The sequence below is a fragment of the Bactrocera latifrons genome, unplaced genomic scaffold (genome assembly GCF_001853355.1).
Source record: "Bactrocera latifrons isolate USDA-ARS-PBARC rearing strain unplaced genomic scaffold, ASM185335v1 scaffold_206, whole genome shotgun sequence".
NCBI classification, from domain to species: Eukaryota; Metazoa; Arthropoda; class Insecta; order Diptera; family Tephritidae; genus Bactrocera; species Bactrocera latifrons.
The window spans coordinates 281,971-303,771 of record NW_017535586.1 but is presented as its reverse complement, the minus strand read 5'-3'; the positions used below and the strand labels follow the sequence as shown (position 1 = coordinate 303,771).

The window sequence follows — 21,801 nt, the reverse complement described above, 5'->3', positions numbered from 1 at the left end:
CATATCAATGTACATACATATGTACGTGTCTACTACATATCGTAACTGTGTTTCGGCTCCTAATATAAAAATATCATATATAATTAGACTTTAGAAACATTATCGAAATTATGCGCTACTCTAATTTTGATGAAGCGCTAACCGTTCATAAGTATGAATACGCGCTCAAGCTTGAAACCCTTGTTTACCCTCACATTGGAGAGAATTTTAAAAGTATTCAAGTACATATGGATACCCACATAGATACATCCGCATGCAAATATTAAACCATATAATCATACATACATATGTGTATCTCCGGGCGTATACCACTGTCAGATACCGAATATCCAAAAACGTATTGAACCATCACAATTTAGAAGAAATAATTTTTTTTATTTATATATACATATATTTATATGCATGTATTGGCTGAATAGAAAGCGCGGGTGCCAGTGAAGTATATATGGAACTCGCGCAAGACAATAGAGAATCGTCAATGCTGCCGACCGGTTGCTGTCTGGATACACTCGTACATTTACCAAACAAAAACTTGGCCGCACCGCAGAGAGTCTACTCAGTTTGTGTGAAGCAGTCGCGCGGGTATATTCTTGCTGCTTCTAACAGTTTAGGAGCGCTAACAAAAAGTTTAACTGCTAGTGAATAACTACGTGAGGACTTCGAAGTAAATATCGTTTCAGTACTTAAATGCTTTTATTGAAAATAATGTGAAAGTAACTAAACAATTTCCTCAAAGAAACTGGAGTTAAACAAAATTTACTTAAAATTCTTAACAAGAAACTTAAAAAAAAAGTTCACGAATAAGTTGCGAAATGGCTAAAGAGGTTCCTGCAAAAGGCAGCATCTTAGGAAGTAAGTAGGTGAATTAAAAATTCACCGTCAAATAAACCGTTAAACACTCATACAGCAAATTTCATGAATATAAAATACTCCATTGCCATAGTGTTTGTTAGAATGAAAGTAGCTCGTCAATGTGACCTTCTTGTATTTTAATGTTACACACAATAATTATGAACGGGGAGGAGAACAAAGTTATACATCCAGACTTTGACCTTAAGATTGATAAAAGGTCGTTGGTAGAAGCAATGGACTTCCTTGCTTCAAATCGCAGGTGTCCACTTATATATAAACAAACATACTGTATACGTGTGCATGTAAATAAATGTGTTTATTGCATGTTTATCTTCACTGTTATTATTATTTATTTTTTAAAAATTGCAATGTATCAAAAAGAATACGCAATGTCAGGATGTGACGTGATGATTGGTCTCAAACACATGGTATGAGATCACAAATGGATACAGACTTTTGTGCCCAATATTTTTACATGCACTGACATACATACTTACTATTGTACATTTAAACTTTGTCGAAAATATATATTTATATATTCACACATCTTATGATATCATGTGTAAGGTCATTTAAATGTCAGTTTTTAATAATAAATATGATTACTCTATCCTGACACTAATATTGAGGTGTAAATAATTAGCAATTAAACTTTATTAAAGATACTGTCAATGTACGGTTTTATTTGCAGTTGAGATTTATGACGACATATGTGAGAAACGGATTTACCATATATATACATAAATTCTTGATGTAGCGATTGTTTCTTAATAAAACGCATCAATGACTGTGTTATCAGTAAACGTGTAATGCCGTTCAATGAAGCTCATTGCTTTGTTATTAATTATTACGTATAATTGAGTAAATAACTACAGTAAAGTCCGATAAGATGATTAATTAAATAAAAAATTAATGTAGGTATATAAAAATACTACATATTATTATTCTGTTCTGCATCACAAATATTTAACTATAGATATTTTAATGTAAAACTTTTTTCATATCCGAATCTTTTGAATAAAAAAAAAACAGAAATACCAATTCAAGACATTTTATTAAGTGTTTTCTTTGTCAATAGTTTTCAGAATTTGACATTGACTAGATGTGCTGTATTTAAGTTGTATGTGTTCTTTTTAGCATATACATATATCCAAATCGTGTTCAGAAAGATATACATATGTATATAGACAAGACAAGCCTAATATCTAACAGTGTCAAGAAGCCCATAAAAATTATACATAAATGACCGTCTGTCTTTGTAACCGCGAACTAGTTCCTCAGTTTTTGAGATATCGATATATGAAATTTTGCACACTTTTTCTTCGCAAGAAGTTGAATATTTGATGAAACCGCCAAAATCGGTAAATCGATTAAAATCATGTGTACTCACCGATCCAAACGGGTTTAGAAAGACGACGACAACGCATATGACCCTACCACCCTAACGGGGATTAGATAACCGTTAAAACAACAACAACAACATTAAAATGATGTGCTTGCATGGAATTTTTTGTATTTATGAGGGGTATTATTGCTTCAGTGCAGCCGAATTTTACGTTTTATTCATTTTTTTTTTATAACCTAATCGGTCATTCTCACATGAATTAGTTGATCGACAATTAACAACAACAATACAATAATTGTTAAGCCACCACATCGTTATGGCGCATCTACTTGCACATAAATGTGAAATTCCATATGAAACCAAGTGATTTGGTATTTTTAAAATCGTAATAAGTCATGAAATCATAATTACCTAATATTAATGACAAATGCTTAGCCTGTGAGTTTGGTCTTTTGGCGGAAATATTAAGGATTAAAATCATTCTCGTATATATATAAATATATTATTCATACGTATGTATATTTTAGCATAATTATAAGTTTAACGCATCTAAACATTCACATTTGTATATACCATATGTATATTCCACATATGATACTTAAGATGCTTAAACATGTAAATACTCAGCTTAATTGTTTATTTGCAGAATGCTTCCCTGCCCGTTATATACTAGCGGTGCTTGGATCTTGCGGTATGGCCATCATTTACGGCCTCAAAGTAAACCTCAGTGTTGCAATGGTAGCAATGTTAAATCATACCGCCATTGAGGCAGGACATAGTGTTGCTGGTGAGGTTCATAATATGAGCTTTAGTTCTACGTCCCAAGTAGAAGTATGTGAAAAGCCTGGTAATGGTAATGTAACCAAACAAGAGGTAAATATGAACATGCCATATGGCATACATATGTACATACATACATATACGAGTAATAATAGCGGGTCGATTTTACTATAAATTCGCGTATGCGAGAGATGTTCTACGGATCATTCTGAACTATTTTTCCTATCGGAAATAGTTTGAATGAAATATTACGAAAATAGTGTTAGTTTCCGGTCATTGGAAAGTTTTCATGTCCGGTTGAAGGAATTGGTTTTGTATGCAAATATCAATGAAATCGTTGTGTTCATGCAATTTGTCCAGTTATGGGAGGCATCTGACTATAAGGATTACTGCATACATACATATGTATATAAAACTCATAAATATTACATTAGCTGTGAATCATAATTAGTGTTTTAGATATACATATGTATTATTAGAATTAGAATTAGAATATTAACTAATTTTAATCTACTTTTTATGTATGTATATAATGTGACCAAAAGGATCCGGAAATTGTACTTTAAATTCCCCGAGTAAATGATATTTAAAACAAATGTATTTTGTAAAGTAGATAAGACTATCGTTAATTACTATGCCAAGCGTGAGCGCGATCTGTCAACCAGTGTGCTTACAGCAGCAGTCGGTACACCTCAGTAGTGCGTTGAAAACATAAAACATAAACCCACGAGCGGAATGAAGCCTTCAAAGATGGTCAAGAGATTGTTGAAGATAGCTGGACATCTCTCGCGAGTTCGTACGGATGATTTTGGTTTATTATGAAGGCGGAAAAATAAATATTGATGGATCATTAAATATTTTAGGTGTTATTCACAATTTCCGGATACATTTTTGGCACAACGTTTATAGTATAAAATTCCTAATACATAATTAGAACTAATGGCCTAAGTGTATTATTTTATTTTAGGAAGGACCATTTGTATGGAGTTCAAGTATACAAGGAACATTGTTGAGCTGCTACTTCTGGGGTTATTTGGTGTCGCAAATACCAAGTGCAAGGGTAGCTGAAAAGTTTTCTGCTAAATGGGTTATGCTCTTTTCAGTAGGGATTAATGTAGTTGCCACCTTGCTCACACCGGTTATGACAAAAGCACACTACGCCGGTTTAATTGTAATGCGTGTTCTGGAGGGCATGGGTGGTGGGGCAACTTTCCCAGCTATGCACTGCATGATCGCTGCTTGGGCTCCACCCAATGAGCGATCGGTTATGTCGACAATAATATATGTGGGAACTTCTTTTGGTACGGCTATTTCCATACTTTTAGCTGGTGTTTTGTCGGCACGATGGGGCTGGGAATCGGTATTTTACTGGATGGGTGGCTTAAGTGCAATATGGATGACTTTATGGATATTGCTCATACAAGATAACCCAAATAAACAACGATTCATCAGTCCAGAAGAGCGTCAAATGATAACATCACAGTTAGGAACCGAAAATACCACTTCAAACGAGGAGCATCCACCAGTTCCGTGGAAGAAAGTATTGACATCAATACCGTTTTGGGCTATTTTAATTGCTCATTGTTGCAGTAATTGGGGATGGTATATGTTTCTCATCGAAATACCATTCTACATGAAACAAGTTTTGAAATTCGATGTATCGAGTAATGCCCAGTTCAGCGCACTGCCTTACTTTCCAATGCTAATTTTAAGCATCTTATTGGGTAAAACTCTGGACACATTGAAAGCCAAAGGTAATTGAATATCGTATGTTATACAAATGCAGAAGAAGAAAATATTATAATGATGCGCGATTGCGTTCGTGTGTGTTGTAGTCGTCATTCTACATTGCGCAATCCATTAAGCAATGTAAATGTCTTCTTTTTCAGGAAAAATTACTACCACTACTGCGCGCAAAACTGCCACAAGTATATGTACAATCATACCCGGTATTTGCCTTTTGGCATTGTGCAACATCGGTTGTAAGCACACAGCAGCTGTTATCATCATGACAATTGGAATCATTGGCATGGGTGGCATGTTTTCTGGATTCCTTTCTAATCACATTGATATTGCTCCTAACTACGCTGGTACACTGGTTGCAATTACCAACACTGCTGCAACAATTCCCGGCATCATAGTTCCAATATTTGTCGGTTTTATTACAACGAATAATGTAAGTTTACATCTTACTCCAAGCAGAACTGTGTGAAATTTTTATTTTATAGCAAACAATTGGGGCTTGGCGTATAATTTTCTATGTAACTATAGTCCTTTTCGCTATCGAGTTCCTTGTATTTGTAATATTTGGCTCAGGCGAGGAACAATCATGGAATAAGATCGAGAAAAAAGAAGGAAAGGACGAATCGACACCATTGAAGGCTCAACCAGTAAAGGACAATGTCTAAAAATTTTCAGCACCCAAAAATGCGAAGAGCTTATGTTATCTCAGTTGTTGTTAATTTTTACATTTATTAAACATTAGTTGTATACATATGCGTAAATTTAAATACAATAACCAATAACTTCATTAATTTCATATATGACGTACTATATAAGTATACACATATACATAGACAAAAATGTGTAAAAAAAAGTATTGAAATTCCTCAAAGTGTCATAAAAACTTTTAAAATTGTATGTGTTAAACAAAATGGACACTAAACAGTCATATACCACGTATATATGTTATGTATATATAACAAATGTTACATACTTACATATATACATTTATATAGTTTTCTGACCTCAAATTTGTATTTTTTCAAAATAACATAGGCTTCTATTAAGTTAGTGAAATTAAATATAGTACGTACGCGACAGCCATAAAATAATTAGAATGTACATAATGTACACATTTTCAAACATACTTATTCATTAAATTTGGTATCCACAAAGATATTATGAATTTTTTTCCTGGAAGGTATGCGCAGGATATTATCGTTGATATCTTTTAGAACGGGAATGGTGTTTTACTTAAAAAGAGCGTAACTGACTTGAATAAATAATATATTCCTATAGAAAACACGTATGTATGTATTTATAGCTTACTTTAACAAATAAGAAAGCAAATGGTCTGCTCCTTTTCTGAAGAACAAGTAGCAAACACCTATGTATAAACTCGACATGATATTGAACATTATACAAATAATAAAATAAAATAGTTTGAACGGTTTGAAGGTTGTTGGGCCTGAATATTAGGCAGAAGGAAAGTCAACTGGTTTGTGTTTTTATCTACCATTTTTCTTATTCGTCCTATATTATCGAAACAGAAACCGGTTTTTGGAATATATCAATTATTTATACATACACATAGTTTCGCGCAGGTGGTTCAGCGTTACCGGAATTGACCCACAATTTATTTCAAAGATTTAATACTGTATGTTATCATTAGAGCAACTCCTACTAGCCGAATTGCTCTATATCTTCCGGATCCGTACTGGCATTAAGACCAACAAGGGCTCGGAGGAATTAATTTTTCTACTGCAAAGAAGCTCCATTCAAACTACACCGTTTGCATGGTTAGGGAATAGAGTCATCTTAAGACGTGTCTAGGCCATAGGATTCATAGAGAGTAAACTACAAATTATATGGCTCAATCTTGCCTACGCACGAGAGCGTCATTAGCCTTTGCTCTTGAGATCTGCTGAGACCTTAAAATTCATAGGGAATAGACCAAAAGTTATGTGGCCTAATTGTACCAACGCACAAGGGCGTTATTAGCCTCTACAGGTACTTCGCGGCACCACTCCAGTCGAGTGACGAACAATGACCGTTCCCACGACAGTCGGGTCTACGAAAACCGGAACGGACCCGGAGTTTTATCCGGCCAAGGACTGTCAACAATGGTCCTTCACCGTAGCGAGGAACTCAACTAGGAAACATTTCCAGTTATTCGCCGTTGCAAGAAAGTTATGGATTTGATGTCAGGGATGAAACCGAATTCGATAGTCATGCATCTCAGACTCTAGAGAAAGCGCGATCTAGTAGGCGACAATTTATATCCACCTTTGGACGGAGACGGAAAACATTTGACACTACCAATGACATAACACTACTGGAAGATATTGAACAATCCACGCTTCCTTCCGGGCGGAAAAGATGAGTATGAATTATCTGAGCGGTCGTCAACGAGGGCAAAATTTTATGCTAAGAAAAATTAAATAGGGAGTTTCGCATAGTGATATTTTCTCATGCGCTGCTGAATGCACGATATTTATTTCAAGCACTGGAACCCCATCTTTTTGACCTTTCTCATTTCTTCATGCAAGGAGCCTAAAATTCTATACTCTGAACATATTTAGTCTACGCCTAATAATATCTTCGCAGAATTCATAAGGACGCATCTGAAGCAAATACAGACAAGACAGAACACCAGACAATCACAAGATGGCCCTTAATGTCTTTCGTGAAGCACTTTTGTTACCAACGCAATTTCGGACACGATAATTTATTGAACGTCATTCACAGTGGAGCTATTAACATTTTGTCGACTCCATCTCAATGAACTTCGTCTTTGGAGTTCAATCACCATCCATCACATACAGTGAGTATTAGTGAGCATTACGAGTTACCGCGTAAAACTCTTGGTCAACTTCGTTCCGAGTACTGTAGCAGGTAAAACTCCTACTTATCCATAATACCTTTAACATATTAACCACCTCTGTGCATGCCCCGCCAAACCCACTATACGTATTTCCTACAACAACATCAATATACTGTTGAATAAAATTACTTAACAAGATCATTTAAGCTAATGCAAAATAAAAAATGTAAATACATTTATATTAATTAAATAATCGAATAAACTAACAAAAATGTACGCATAATGAGTATAAACACTAACATCTTTGCACCTTTATTACTATTTAAAATTTTTAAAACCTATCAATGTTTTTTAACCTAACAATGTAAAATTAATGAAATCAAAAGAAATGCTTCTAGTGTGCTTGTTTACCCATGTGATTACAACAGCTGATTTTTATTTGACAGTAGCTCATTTTGACTAGTAAAATTTTTACTTTTTCTAAATGCTGTATTTAATTCTCTCGGTATTTTGAGCAATTTTTTGGTTTTGATAATTGGTAACTTAAATATTCTTACTGTCGGTAACAGTTAGGAAACAAACACATATGAATTTGATGCAGTAGTCGAATAAGAGCGGGAAACGTGTTTTATAAAAATCTTTAAAAATGTTACGAGTTAATAGCCTAGTTTACTTGCAAATGAGATTAAAAAGTCAGCGATGGGTGCGTGTATGGAATAATAGTCAACTAATGATACATTAGAATAAATTTTTGTAGGCATTCAAAGGAAAAAAAACGAATATTCAGCGAGCTCTAGAAAGTTTTGATGACTTTTATGGATCAGTTTTTGGCATTCGTTGGAAAAACATTCGAGTAGCGTTATTAACAGAGCATAAATATATAGCTGTAGTAAATAACTTTGGAGATGCAGATAAAACTTGCAATGGAATGGAATTAAGCGGTAGGAAGTGTCAATAAATTAATATCATATTATGTACAATATATTTTTTTAGGAGCTTTAAATATAAAATCTCTAGTAAAAGTAGTAGAAGACCGCCTTGGGCATAGCTACAATATGTCGATAAATGGTTCAAATAATACGCTAGATGAAAACCTATTCAAAGTACTATGTAGACAGGAAGAACGTGAAAAACAGTCGTTATATCCTATAAGTTCAATGGCAGAAACATCCGTTCAGCTGCAACATTGTGCAGGCAACACGACAGAATTTAAAAGCAATTCAGAGAATGGAGAGAATCAAAAATTTATAGAAAGTCTTGAAATGGCGATTGAAAATAATACTCAATTAGCCAATAGCCGATTAATAGATCCACAGTATGGGACAGGGGGCTTATATGAGTTTATGCCGGCAAACAAAATAAAAGGGATGGAAGATTGGATTCCCGAGTCAAATCATTATAAATACTATTCTACACATACGGATTTTCCTTTAAAATTTGAGTTGGAAACGGAGTTCTGTTATCCAGATAATCTAAAATTATACACCTACGAGATCGGGAATTGTTCAGAATTCATTACGCCAAAAAAATGTTTAACAGGTACACAATTTTTTACAACAAAGGCATTTTAAATCTAATTGTTCTGTCTAGGGGCGCTCTCACATTATCTATTAGATGGTGCATCAGTGCTGCCACCATTATTTTTAGACATTAAACAAGGTGAGCGCGTTTTGGATGCCTGTGCCGCACCAGGTGGAAAATCACTGATAATGCTACAAACGCTTTTCCCAGACACTTTGATTTGTAATGACATACAAGAATCGCGTCTCAACCGAATTCGTAAAGTAATGCAAGAGTACATATTTGACTATAAAGATAAATGGGAAAATAAACGAATAATTTTCAACCAATGTGATGCAAAATATATGGATAATTACGAGAGCTTTGATAAGATTCTGGTTGATGTGCCATGTACAACAGACCGCCATTCTGTGACCGTAAATGATAACAATATATTTAAATCGACTCGTATAAAAGAACGACTACGGATTCCTGAACTACAAGCTGACATCCTCTCGAATTGTTTACGACTATTAAAACCAGGTGGCAGTTTAATTTATTCAACATGTTCACTTTCACCTGTGCAGAACGATGGAGTTGTACATATGGCGCTACAGAAGGCTTTTAACGAAAATGGTATAACCGCTACAGTTAAAGATCTAAGTTACATAATTAGGTTCTTCGAGGACATATTTAAATTCGAAAACCATAGGGTTCTAAAGTATGGACAACTGGTGCTCCCCTATTTGCCAGCTAACTATGGCCCAATGTATTTCTGTAAATTGATGAGAAATATGTAATTTGACAAAAATAAGATATATTTTTGGCATAAGTTAAGTTAATTATATAAAAATTTGTTTAAGTAAATTACAATTAGATCTTTTTCTTTTTCTTTGGTTTAATGGGCATGGGTCCGGGTATTTTAAAAACCGTACTGTAAAAAAACGAGTATTATGATATCTGATTTACTATAGGAAATGTTTAAAAATTATGCTACGTAAATTTAAAAACAACTTACTGACAAGTGGTGCAAATCGGACTAAATTTGCAAAATACTGAAATAAGTGAAAAATTAAAATTTCTGTTATAAATAATAAATATGTTAAGATATATATAACAAACTTACTGGATAAACACACCGAACAAACATAGCCAATATCAATCAGCTCGCGGTGACAAAAGCAAGCTGCTCTGTAGTCAACTTTTGTTGCAGGAGGCAGTACCAACTTCTGGCGCATCTGTGGGTCGGGCAAAAACACCCATAGCAAATATTGTAATAACCCATCTAACTGTGTAAGGCGTAAATATTGTCCGCCCGTGATATCGCAACCCTGTTGCAAAAGACTCATCGTTTTATCCATTGCGCAAACATCAATTGTAATCCCTAGTTTCTGAGCCGTGAAAAAAACATTCATATACGTCATGTACTGAGAAGCACATTCATTACTGCCTGTTACAACTAGTATACGGGAGTGCATTTTTACACCTGCAGCGGCATTACGTTGAATCTGGAGAATAATATTACACGTTAAAATTTCTATTTAAATTATTAAGATCTGTCTTCTGCGAACTTACTCTAGAAATGTAGCATAAAGCCATCGCCATGCTGCCTGCTAAAATACTTTCGCAAGGTGCATTCAATTTTTGTGAGTTAGTAATAATATGGCTTAGGCGTTGTTTTACAGTCTTCTCGACCAAACTGAATACTTCATACTGTCCATCAATCTGGCGAACATCTAACTGCTTTCCAGGCAAAGGGTACAGAAAGTCACTGAAAAATATACGAGGCTCTTTCAATTAAAATAGTTCACATATTCAGACTTTCGTACGTGGCGTGATGATGACAGGAAAGAACAGCCAATTTATTTTGTGAACACTGCATCAGGTGTGCATTACCAAAGGCAATAATGGCATCCACACATTGGGTAAGTAACTGGGCATTTTGGCGCACTATGCGTTGTGATGGATTGGTGTCTAGCACAATTACCAGCAAGCTAAATTTATTCGTCTCTAAAAAAGCAAATTATAAAAATAGAAGTAAACCAATAATGAAGAAGACTCACCAACATCTTGTTGTTTATTCATTTTGAGATAGTTAACAACAGTAGATAAATGAAAAATTAACTAATGCTACCAAAACTATTGAGCTTGCAATGAAAAATAACTTAGCGTACTTACTTAACGGGGTAAAATCTATGTCTTACTAACTGTATTGCCGTGCCTATTGCCTGTGGAGACTGCACATTGCTTACAATATATGGAATACTAATTAGTTTGCCATATATCGTAAGCAATAAGCTGTCACTTCAACCAGAGAATGTAAAGTATAGAGAAGGTGCAGGTTCGACTGCGAACATTTGTTAGATTTCGGCTAAGGAATTCGCCGCATTTGTTAACAKTGTAGGTCGGCATTCGCCTCACAATTTTAACATTTTTTACAATTCTCTCACATATTATAACAGAGAATATGAAGAGAAATAAATATATGTATTTACGGCATGGCATATATGCRAAAGCAGAGAATATGAAGAAACTCGCAACGAAGAATTTCGTTTTGCTTGTTTATATTTTGTTTCATTTTTGACAGCGATACTTTACATTCTCTGCCTAAGCCTTTGCGCAAATGATTATATCAAGATAACAAATGCCCACATACAGATTTGGCAATGGCAATAGCAATAGATTTGACACTTTGTAAGGTATAGATTTTATCCTGTCGAAATGCCCCGTAATGGAGGTATTAGTTTTTGTTGAACATACCCTATTTTGACAATCAGCTGAATTTGTGATGTTTAAAGTTAATCAGAAGCGAAAAAGTTTATGATAAAAGAGTTTATATTTTCATCAACCGATAAGTTAGAAAATACGCCTCCAATATGCTGGTTCTTGTTCTCGGTGATCTTCATATCCCACATCGGTGTGCCAGTTTACCGGCGAAATTCAAAAAGTTATTGGTACCAGGACGTATTCACCATATACTTTGCACAGGCAATCTTTGCACAAAGGAAACCTACGATTACCTGAAGACATTGGCCAATGACGTACACATCGTTCGCGGAGAATTTGATGAAAATTTGAGTTACCCCGAGCAGAAGGTAGTTACAGTTGGACAGTTTCGAATTGGACTGTCACATGGACATCAGGTTGTGCCCCGTGGCGATCCAGAAGCTCTAGCATTGATTCAGCGTCAATTAGATGTAGATATATTAATATCGGGTCATACATATAAATTTGAAGCTTATGAACATGGAAATAAATTCTATATCAACCCCGGTTCTGCTACTGGTGCTTTTAACCCTCTAGACGTAAATGTAATACCATCTTTTGTACTTATGGATATTCAAAGTACAACTGTTGTGACATATGTATACCAACTTATTGGCGACGAAGTGAAAGTCGAGCGCATTGAATACAAAAAAATCTAATGTGGCTGATATTGGATTGCCCTTTGCGAACACTCCCTCAGATTTGTTAAATACGGCCAATATTCACATCATTATACTTCTTATTTGTAAATGTATGTACACATGTACATTTATAAATTATATTAATGTTATGAAAATATATATTCCTATAAAAATGTATGTATGTATAACGTTGTATTCATACAGTTTAAGGTTTATTCGCTAATACAAAATTTATCAAATTATTTTTTAAAATTGCAACAATGTTGCATAAAAATTAAGATAGTTTTAACCTTTATACTGGAACATTCACTGCTTTGCAATAACAACAAAAAACTTATAGGATTATTCAATAAATAATAAAAATATGTCTGCTCTGCTTTACCAAAAATTTAGCACCCAAACCAATAAAATTAATAATCTCGTGATTCTGTATAAATTTGAATTTATTTTCATTAATTCCTCAAATCTTTCCTTTTTAATTACCCTAGCTTTCAACATAAAAAAAAAACTTATATAATTTGCTTTGTAAACTGGTAGTAAATTGCTTTTATTTGCATTACTTATTGAATACTTGAATTAAGACATATTAATGAAATTTAGAAATTAATTCAAAATTATCATTTTTTATATTGATGTGTGATAAATAAATAACACAACTATAAATATAAATTTAGTAGCATTAATTTTTTCTTTACAAATATAAAACAGGCAATAAAAACTTTTTAGTTTGTTGCAATACACCCAATTGGTACTAAACGACTGTAATCTTAAAAACTTTATTTTGTATTTTTTTTTTTGTTTTTGATTAAAACCTGTGTATTCAACACCGATGCTTCATAGTATAAATTACTTATATAAAAAGTGAATTGGAGTAGCAAAATGAGTTTTTGTAAATATGTATGTTCAATTTTATGTAAATACTCCATTGCATCTGCTTCGATGAATTTTTTTTTTGGCGGTTTGAAGCCATCTTCGTCATTGAATGAGTTTAACCAAGACTTTCCACGCAACTAGTTTTCAGTGATTGTCCCGAAATAGTGGTCTTGAACTGCTCCGGCAAAGCTAACTCAATCTGCATTAAGTACAATATAATGTTAATATTTTAATCTCTATTAAACTATACGTCAAATATATACTTACATAATCTCCACTGGCTTGGGGAAGCATAACATTCATTTCGGAAGACTTTGAGCTTACAATTTCCACACCGATTGATTCATTGGATAGATACATTTGACAGCCATCGGTTTTATCAATTGATATAGTTGGTACGAAACCAAGAACCTAATAAAATTTTTGTGAATTTGTATAATTTACATCGTAATTTATTATTACTACCACTAACGAATACAAAATGGAGATGAAACATAAATTGAACTTTGAAAGAACTAACCTGCATTTGGACACTTTGACAATTTACGAATTCTACTGACGCGACAACTGAATCAAATAGTAAAGAACATTTTTTACATGAGTCTAATACAACGTTGTTAACTTTGCCCTTAACAGTTAAAGTTGAACCTTCGCACTTATACACATATACCACATTGTTCATTTCAGCATTTTCCACTAACAAATTGCGATTGTTACGTTGATATTCCTACAACGAGATTTTAAATTGTTATTTTCAAAATTTGTTTAAATTATAATATTTCAATATCCTTACAATTAACCATTTTTTTCCATCACGTGTGAATACTGGCTCTTTTGCAACAGCAGCAGCAGTGGAAGAACCACCAGAAGATGAACCAAACTGAGTAGGTGTCTTGAATGGAGCTGGACCAGTGCGCAACGTTGGATTCTTATGAGTTTGCATGTCAGCAGTGACCTTCTTTAAATCTATGTAAAAAAAAGACTGTGTGAAATGATATTCACATATTTTATAATTATTAAAGTTACTTTTCGTGATGCCCTCGCCTTGATTAATTTCGGCAAATAGAGCACTGCGATCATCTGCACCACCGTCATCTAATGACATTGTACCAATATCGAATGTTGGCGGGGGTGGTGGTGGTGGGCAAGCACCAATTGGTGGTGGTGGTGGCACAGAACCTCCAACTGGTGCTGCAGCTTTACCAGACCATACCAGACCAGTAGTATGATACTGCTTAATGTATGATTGCAATTCAGTTAATGTTTGGATCCATGCTCTTGCCCACTCTACGTGAGTTGTATCTTTATCTCTCCACTCTTTTAACACACGATTTGTATAAAATTGACCGGCATCATTCATTTCTTTTACATGTGGTCCAGGTGTAGGTGACTATTAATTAAGATAATATAAACAACTAAGCATGAGCGTAGTATAATCTTATTTTCTCTTACCACGCAGACCCATCCTAAAGCTGGAATACTCTCACTAATAGCCGATAAATGGTTAAAAAATGCAGATCCTCGATTCTTTTCACGATAGTCTTGGATAGCGCTAATTTGCACAGAAGTGGGCTTCAGCAACTCCATTTGCTTCTCTTGGTTAGGTTGAGAACATTGACTGGCCAATGTAACATATTGCGATTGAGCACTGAAAAAACACCATATATGGATATAAAAATGTACACTTCAATTTGGCTAAATTTTGAAATGTATTATGTTAATTCAATACCAACCGAAAATAATGCATGATAAAACAATTCCTTAAACAAATAACAAATTAAAAAAACATTCGACTTACTCAAATGCTAATTTTACCAACTGCGCATGTTTTGCAACATCGCCACCGATTTTCTCAGAAAGAGCTAAATATTGATTCAGCGGACCACTGATAATATTCTGGAAGCCTAGGACACTCATTTCGGACGGCGGCTTTAACTGCGAATACTGCTCTCCTTCGGAGACTGGTAGAAGCGTGGACACTTGATAATCTTCAAGCACTGTCGGTATATTTTCAAGGCTATCCTCTTCTTTTTGTTGTTTGTGCTCCTGTAGTTCTCTGAGTTTTTGACTGCACTGGCTATTACTCGTACTCAAACTGCTGCTGTGTCGTTCGTTTATTTGATATAATGAATGTTCCAATTTTTCTATTCGGTTATTTATGCTTTCCGTCTGTAGCGGCAATAGTTCAGTAGGCGTCGCTGTGGGTAATTCGGTCCTCTCTAAGTTGAAACTTTCTCGCTTTTTCGTTCGAACTGCATCAATTGTGCGATTAGCAACTTCCAGCTCACGTGCTGAGATCGAATGTTCCAAACGCTCAACCAACTGTTCTAAACGATTAACTAACTTCTCAAGATTTTCAGCAACGGATGGTTTTAAGTCTGGATCACAATCTGAATAGTATATTAAAATCGAATACAAATAAAACAGATTTCTTACTTGTATAGAACGCAATACTAAATGTTTAAATTTTTTATAAATAAAATATAAGATATGCGAGGAACAGTTTGCAAAAATAACTCAATATGCCCACTTATAAACACTAAATATGTAAATAGACGACACTGTAAAGTGCAAAAGTTGGAATAAATATCAGTAGATAGATATTAAGCAATCGTTATATGACAACGTGACTCATTCTGCATTGGCAGTCAGCTATCTTTCGTCAAATTCTTTCGCACGATTGTTCATGGTATAATATGTACTTAATTTTGTATTATATATAAACTTTCCAATGTTCTTATTGCGATCGAACACTCGTACATACATATATGTACATGTGTATTTGCATACAAACGTATGCATACATTTATGTATAATGTAGATTAAGTTGTATGCAAATTTAGTACCAACACATTTTAAATGAGAAAACTAATTGCTGAATATTCAGCACTATTATTTTCTATAGAGTAAAAATTCTGTCAAAAACTCCGTTAGTAATTTTATTAACACAAAGAGACTGTTTAATTTCACTTTCCTACCTGGATTGTTGCAAGTGCTCGTGTCGTTGATGATCAAAGTTCGACCGCAACATTCGCTCAATGTTTGACCCATTCGAATACTACCAGTCTGCTACTACCACTACTAAAAAATTCAATGCCTATATGCACATATTTATATGCTAGAAATATCAATTTTACGGTACCAGAATTAAACAGTTACAACGGAGAGATCAACGCTTCCGCTGTGGACATGGTTTTTGCGGTTGCGGTCAGCAGAGCCAACGGCAGCAGCAATTATTCTGATTTTGCCCTTTGTTTGCAACTATTTCACTTTATTAGGCGCATTGGTTCATTAAGCATCAATTCAGCCAATAACCACATTAAGGTCCGTTGAAAAAAAAAACGGGCCACGAAATAGCCAAACCTATACACATGAATCACGGCGCTTACTTAGTTTATAATTATTTGCTTAACATTTGAACCACCGTAAAGCAAAAGTTAAGACTCCTAAGCTCTTAAGTTTCCATCATTTTTATACTCTTGAACCATGTTATACGGGGTAAAAAACATAAACTAAAAGTAATTGAGTTATGTAACATATATTAAGTGATCATAAGGAGGATTGATTTTCGGCATTAATCTAAACTTAAATTTGAAAAAGGGGTCAACGGGAAGAGACACGTTACTTTTAAATATCTTAAAATTAAGAGCGATGCACCATCTATCGCTCTAATGTAATTACCTGATATTACAAAATCAAAACCCGTTCCCACGACAGTCGGGTCTACGAAAACCGGAACGGACCCGGATTTTCATCCGGCCATGGACTGTCAACTCGGCAGAATTCTGCCGTTACAACAACAACAACAACAACAACAACAACAAAATCAAAACTTTTTAAGAACATTGCCTTTTATTATAACAGTGTATAAATTGCGACTGAATAATAAAACCCCCACTAGTCTATATTGTTTATAATACGGTTTTTTCAATATCTCTGAATTTGGCTGCGCACGAACTTAGCTCTTCCATACTCATTAGTTATTAAATTGGTAACTGAATGAATTCTCATTCGTACAATAGTGAAAAAATTGATAAGATAAGATAAAGTATCTCCACATAAAGCCATAAAGCACGAATGAATAATATTAGTTTGAAAACTTTGGTATATACCCGTACGTGCATACACATGGGGGAAATCTTCTCTTAAGGGTTTACATGGGTTTCACGGCTTACAAAAAATAGTTTTGGTTTCTTTAATTCTATAACATCTCTAGAATATGGTCTTATATTCTCAAATTGATCCGCGTAATATTGAAAAGTAGAGCGCTCGAGATCAGCTACATATATAGCCAGTTAAAACTTTAAATGCGTTTTTATCGAAACTGGGTTTTCAAAGGAGTGTCAAGATTTCTCGTTAACTACTCTACCGATCTTAGTGAAATTTGACACATTTACTTATATTAAGATTATTAGCGAAATTCTTTCTTTAAAAAAATTAAGATAAGAAATACATGAATAAAAGGCAGTAATGTAAAAAAGAAAGTTGAATCCTATACTGTATATTTCATAAAAACATATTGCGTTTGGAGAAGCAATCATTTATTATACTGAAATATCTTTATGTGTTGAAAATAATTATAATATTTAAAAACAAAAATATCCACAACGTACGGAAATCTAAAAATATGATGTACGCAATAACTTTTGGAGTAAAAAACAAAATTTTTTTATTATTTATACTAATACCAAAATTTTAAATTCAAATTTCACTTTTTTTAGATCTCAGTGTGATGAAATAAAAATTTCGGCCATTAACAATGAGACTCAAAACACACCATGTACTAGACCTCCTCACTGTTTCTTCACTCGACGAAACATTTTAACGTACTTTTTTTTAAATAAATAAACACTATTATGAAAACCAATAAACTAAAATATTCAATATATTATTGAAAACTTTCGGGTTTTCCCATACATTCCTTACATACGTACATACAAATCAGGATTATTAAAAATTTGTAAAAATATTAATATTAGATAATATTCTTGATAAATTAACATAATACGTCAATCACTAATAAATCTCATATGTTAAGGGAAATAATAATATATAGTAAATAGTTATAGTAATAAGGAATTATATAGTTAACTGCTGGTTTAGGAATAAACCTATTTGGTTAGTATGTCACAAATTCACCTCCGGACGAAATAGATTTATGGATTGGTACCATATCTTAAGTCAAGTATTAATAAGAAAGGGGGGAAAAAAAAATTATTAATGAAGGGAAATAAAGGTGCGAGCGAAACTAACACATGAGGTAGAAAATGGAAATATTTATATTGTTACAAAGAATAGTTATGACCCATGCAATACGATAATATATGTATTTTAATTAGTATTACACAAAGTACGTTTTACTTATTTACTAAAATGTAATCACCTCTAACGCTTCCACTTATTCTGCTAATCGCATCCCCAGTTATATTTGTTGCAAACGAGGTAAAGCGTACGTTATGCTCTACCGCCGCATGTGCTGCATGCAATAGGTCTGTATACAGACGCTGCCGCCTCAATTCAAGCTCATCGCGACCTACAGGCGTAACAGGTGGCTCAATGCAGCCACTACAAATTTTAAGTTTTTTAATCATGATTCATGAAAAGTGTTGGTATGTATATGTTGCAATTGAAGATAAATTATTGTAAGTAAATATGTACTAATTAAGCATGAAAGCAAATTTCAATTCTGTCGAAATTTAATTAAAAAGTAATACATAACTTGTATATTAAAAAAAATTTCAAACGAAATATCTTATTTACATTTATGGAATTGAGATCTATGCAATTATCACAAAACAAAACATTGCAATAACAAAATAGTTTGCTTAAAAGGGATTGAAAATGGAAAGTATCTATTTTTTTTACGTATAAATATGAAAATTCTTAGAATAATAAATTAGTTTCCTTCTTCGATTGTTTTTTAATATAATGGTTCATATTGAATAACTAATAATATTTTTGTATGTATTTTTAAATCTGTCGTAGAAACAAATAACTAAACGTATATTTTTATTTATATATCCTGACCATTGAATTATGAACGACAGACATTTATTGGAATGTCTCTCCTCTGTAAAAAAACAAAAAAATTGAGATAACTCTGCGAAGTTCTTTTATTAAAAGTATATTAAATAGTGATATAAAACTGTTTGTAAGCCTTATATCGGATTTACAATTTCAAGACAATTTTAAGAAAAAAAAATAATTTCAACAATTCTAATGCTATAGGCTAATAAATTTTTGATTGAGCCTTTCATGAGAAATGTTAACTTAAATTATTGAAGTAAGTAAATTTTTTTGTTTTAGATTTGGTAAATCAATTAATAAAACTTATAATTTTCACCTTCGTTCACTATTCATTGGCCACATATTTTAAATTACTTGCTTTAAATTATAATATTTTGAACATTACATTTCATTAATCCTTTCATCATTGAACCATTCTGGAAGCCCATGTGCATATGCCACTAATTCCGGAACGTCAGTTTGCTCAATATAGGGCGCACACATACTTTCGCGTTTTGGCGGCGGCAGTGAATCAGAAAAAACATCGTCATCGTCCACATTTGATGAAACGGGTTCGTGCGGGGATTGAGGAGCAGGATCCGGTTCTATTATTTCTGCTTGTGTACTGATATTAACCTTCTTCTTTATAGATGTGTGCATCGAATTGTGTCGTGAAAGACAACTTTTTACCGGTGTGGTGCCTGCTGTAGTTTTGTCATTACTTCTCAAAACAGTTGCTTCTATGTCGTCCAACTTTCCGCAATTTTCAGATATTATTTCGTTAGCGGTTGTTGTACAATCCGTTTTCGTCGTCTGATTCAATTTAGTTCCTACATCGTTTTGATCATTTTCAACTGCGAATACAATGTGGCGGTCATTAAAAAAGAAATCCATTTGCATGGATAAAAAAAATACATGGTGAAAACTACAATCCAATTTAAACAATTTATATACTTCATAGTACACAAAAAATATTACTTTTACAGTCTGTTATCATATATTGTTACATTACAATATGTTTTAACCTTTGTGTAGGGCATCATTTCGCACTGAGAGTAGGTATTTATCTGATCCTGTCTTTGCGCTTATACAATATATAATTCTATTTTCAAACAGAACGTAATCAATAAGCCTTGAATTTAGATGCATATACATACATATGCATAATTAAGTGTGTTTAATTTATTATTTTTCCCATATTTCACCAAAAAAGTGGTTTCTTCGGGCAGAACATTATTTTTTATTTATTTATATTTTTTAGATCACTGAATATTAAGGTATTTTATAATGGCTGCTTCTTTCTTCGACCACGACAATTTTCTCTTAACCTCAAGTGGGTCTTTTACACTAATGGTAATATTATTTATTAAGGGCTTTTGTAAATAATAAAAAAAATGTACCATTTTCGTTCCCCAGCTGTGTATTAGATGCAATATCTGCTGTTTCGGATTTTGTTGAACTAGCTATCGCTATGCCATCACATATCCTTTTATCTGCTGTGGAATTTTCAATTAGACCTTCAGATTCTTTTCCGTTTAGAGAAAGTGAATACTTTTCGCTTTCAAAGTCATTCGCTTTACCCTTCTCGATTTTTATCGTTGAAATTATTCGCTTCTGATCCTCGGCGCTTTCATCTTCCGCATTTTGATTTTGGATTAACGCATCAACTTTTTTATTTTTTACTTTTTTTTGTAAATTCGAATTTTTCGAACTAGCACGACAACAGGAAAACATTTCTCTTGAATATAAATTATTCAAAATTAATTTTTCTAAGAAATTAGGATGCACCACTATGTATATAACTTTATATAATTTACATACAGTAAATTTTTGGAATATAATTCATTATTTTATATGTAGTTATATTTTTAACTTCGCGACAGAGTTCAATTACATTTTATTAGGAGTTAAGATTTCTTAATATTAGTCAGATTTTAAAGTTTCTTAGTAAGCCTAAATGATCTACATATTTATGGTGACGTCATTAGCACCAAACAAAAATTAAAAATATTCCTCATATTTACTATTGGTTTATTCTAAAAACAAGCATACTAGCGCCAACGCCTATAAAATAACGCATACACATAAGTGTAGCTATTAATCAGCTGACAGGAAATTAATTAGGTCAGGCTATTCCGGGCTCGTAACATTGGAACCAATAATGAAATTATTTAATACATGATGACTGCCTTGGAATGATTGTTGGACTTTTTTAAACTCGAAATGAAGAATAACACAGTTATTACAAAAATATCGGATTTTATTTATTGTCAATTAAACATTTTATATAGGCACACATACGTTTAAATGATTTTGAGACTAGATTATCAAGAAAATAGGTGAAATTAGTTGAATTTAGTGCACCGGCACTTTAAAGCACTCCTCGACAAAAGATTAATATCATAATCATCATTTTTGTCGCTTTAAATTTTTTCTTAGCCAATTAACAAATAAAAAAAATATATATTAAACTTAGTTCGATGATTGCTAGC

At 33.3% G+C, this 21,801-nt stretch overlaps 5 protein-coding genes across 7 annotated transcripts; 3 read left to right on the top strand and 2 right to left on the bottom strand.

Annotated features, from left to right (window-relative positions):
* Positions 1-456: 456 nt before the first annotated feature.
* LOC108968241 (sialin) lies at positions 457-5,406 on the top strand. Its single transcript, XM_018932154.1, has 5 exons — positions 457-852; positions 2,844-3,070; positions 3,945-4,731; positions 4,867-5,153; positions 5,206-5,406. The coding sequence occupies exons 1-5, from the start codon at positions 813-815 to the stop codon at positions 5,383-5,385; spliced, it is 1,521 nt and encodes a 506-aa protein (XP_018787699.1). The 5' UTR covers positions 457-812; the 3' UTR covers positions 5,386-5,406.
* A 2,577-nt stretch (positions 5,407-7,983) lies between these two features.
* Positions 7,984-9,896, top strand: LOC108968158 (5-methylcytosine rRNA methyltransferase NSUN4). Of its 2 annotated transcripts, none has more exons than XM_018931962.1 (4): positions 7,984-8,226; positions 8,281-8,464; positions 8,517-9,062; positions 9,138-9,896. In XM_018931962.1, exons 1-4 carry the CDS (start codon positions 8,170-8,172, stop codon positions 9,821-9,823), a joined length of 1,473 nt encoding a protein of 490 aa, XP_018787507.1. In that variant the 5' UTR covers positions 7,984-8,169; the 3' UTR covers positions 9,824-9,896. The 2 variants fall into 2 exon arrangements, with proteins under 2 accessions (XP_018787507.1, XP_018787506.1); XM_018931961.1 differs by having other exon boundaries at positions 9,114-9,896.
* Positions 9,852-11,210, bottom strand: LOC108968159 (general transcription factor IIH subunit 3). Its single transcript, XM_018931963.1, has 6 exons — positions 11,087-11,210; positions 10,853-11,033; positions 10,599-10,794; positions 10,150-10,531; positions 10,042-10,078; positions 9,852-9,957 (listed from the first exon to the last, which is right to left on the bottom strand). Exons 1-6 carry the CDS (start codon positions 11,106-11,108, stop codon positions 9,897-9,899), a joined length of 879 nt encoding a protein of 292 aa, XP_018787508.1. The 5' UTR covers positions 11,109-11,210; the 3' UTR covers positions 9,852-9,896.
* A 567-nt stretch (positions 11,211-11,777) lies between these two features.
* Positions 11,778-12,607, top strand: LOC108968201 (vacuolar protein sorting-associated protein 29). Its single transcript, XM_018932069.1, has one exon. It carries the CDS (start codon positions 11,900-11,902, stop codon positions 12,446-12,448), a length of 549 nt encoding a protein of 182 aa, XP_018787614.1. The 5' UTR covers positions 11,778-11,899; the 3' UTR covers positions 12,449-12,607.
* A 585-nt stretch (positions 12,608-13,192) lies between these two features.
* Positions 13,193-21,047, bottom strand: LOC108968200 (adenylyl cyclase-associated protein 1). Of its 2 annotated transcripts, XM_018932067.1 has the most exons (10): positions 20,710-21,047; positions 19,716-20,163; positions 18,687-18,868; positions 15,102-15,693; positions 14,756-14,951; positions 14,330-14,693; positions 14,097-14,269; positions 13,824-14,030; positions 13,571-13,714; positions 13,193-13,502 (listed from the first exon to the last, which is right to left on the bottom strand). In XM_018932067.1, exons 1-10 carry the CDS (start codon positions 21,041-21,043, stop codon positions 13,419-13,421), a joined length of 2,724 nt encoding a protein of 907 aa, XP_018787612.1. In that variant the 5' UTR covers positions 21,044-21,047; the 3' UTR covers positions 13,193-13,418. The 2 variants fall into 2 exon arrangements, with proteins under 2 accessions (XP_018787612.1, XP_018787613.1); XM_018932068.1 differs by lacking the exons at positions 18,687-18,868; positions 19,716-20,163; positions 20,710-21,047 and adding exons at positions 16,282-16,384; positions 16,446-16,535.
* Between the last annotated feature and the right edge of the window lie 754 nt (positions 21,048-21,801).

What these genes read in the sequence shown, in the direction of transcription:
- LOC108968241 (XM_018932154.1), top strand. Translation starts at nt 813, where the DNA reads ATGGCTAAAGAGGTTCCTGCAAAAGGCAGCATCTTAGGAA. An exon ending in AAAAGGCAGCATCTTAGGAA is followed by an intron (nt 853 to 2,843) that starts GTAAGTAGGTGA and finishes GTTTATTTGCAG; the next exon opens with AATGCTTCCCTGCCCGTTAT. An exon ending in GTTTTATTACAACGAATAAT is followed by an intron (nt 5,154 to 5,205) that starts GTAAGTTTACAT and finishes TTTATTTTATAG; the next exon opens with CAAACAATTGGGGCTTGGCG.
- LOC108968158 (XM_018931961.1), top strand. Translation starts at nt 8,170, where the DNA reads ATGTTACGAGTTAATAGCCTAGTTTACTTGCAAATGAGATTAAAAAGT. An exon ending in GATTAAAAAGTCAGCGATGG is followed by an intron (nt 8,227 to 8,280) that starts GTGCGTGTATGG and finishes AAATTTTTGTAG; the next exon opens with GCATTCAAAGGAAAAAAAAC. An exon ending in CAATGGAATGGAATTAAGCG is followed by an intron (nt 8,465 to 8,516) that starts GTAGGAAGTGTC and finishes ATATTTTTTTAG; the next exon opens with GAGCTTTAAATATAAAATCT.
- LOC108968159 (XM_018931963.1), bottom strand. Translation starts at nt 11,108, where the DNA reads ATGAATAAACAACAAGATGTTG. An exon ending in CTTTATGCTACATTTCTAGA is followed by an intron (nt 10,532 to 10,598) that starts GTAAGTTCGCAG and finishes ATTATTCTCCAG; the next exon opens with ATTCAACGTAATGCCGCTGC. An exon ending in TTGTTCGGTGTGTTTATCCA is followed by an intron (nt 10,079 to 10,149) that starts GTAAGTTTGTTA and finishes CACTTATTTCAG; the next exon opens with TATTTTGCAAATTTAGTCCG.
- LOC108968201 (XM_018932069.1), top strand. Translation starts at nt 11,900, where the DNA reads ATGCTGGTTCTTGTTCTCGGTGATCTTCATATCCCACATCGGTGTGCC.
- LOC108968200 (XM_018932067.1), bottom strand. Translation starts at nt 21,043, where the DNA reads ATGTTTTCCTGTTGTCGTGCTAGTTCGAAAAATTCGAATTTACAAAAA. An exon ending in TTGGTAAAATTAGCATTTGA is followed by an intron (nt 14,952 to 15,101) that starts GTAAGTCGAATG and finishes GTGTTTTTTCAG; the next exon opens with TGCTCAATCGCAATATGTTA. An exon ending in CCCAAGCCAGTGGAGATTAT is followed by an intron (nt 13,503 to 13,570) that starts GTAAGTATATAT and finishes TACTTAATGCAG; the next exon opens with ATTGAGTTAGCTTTGCCGGA.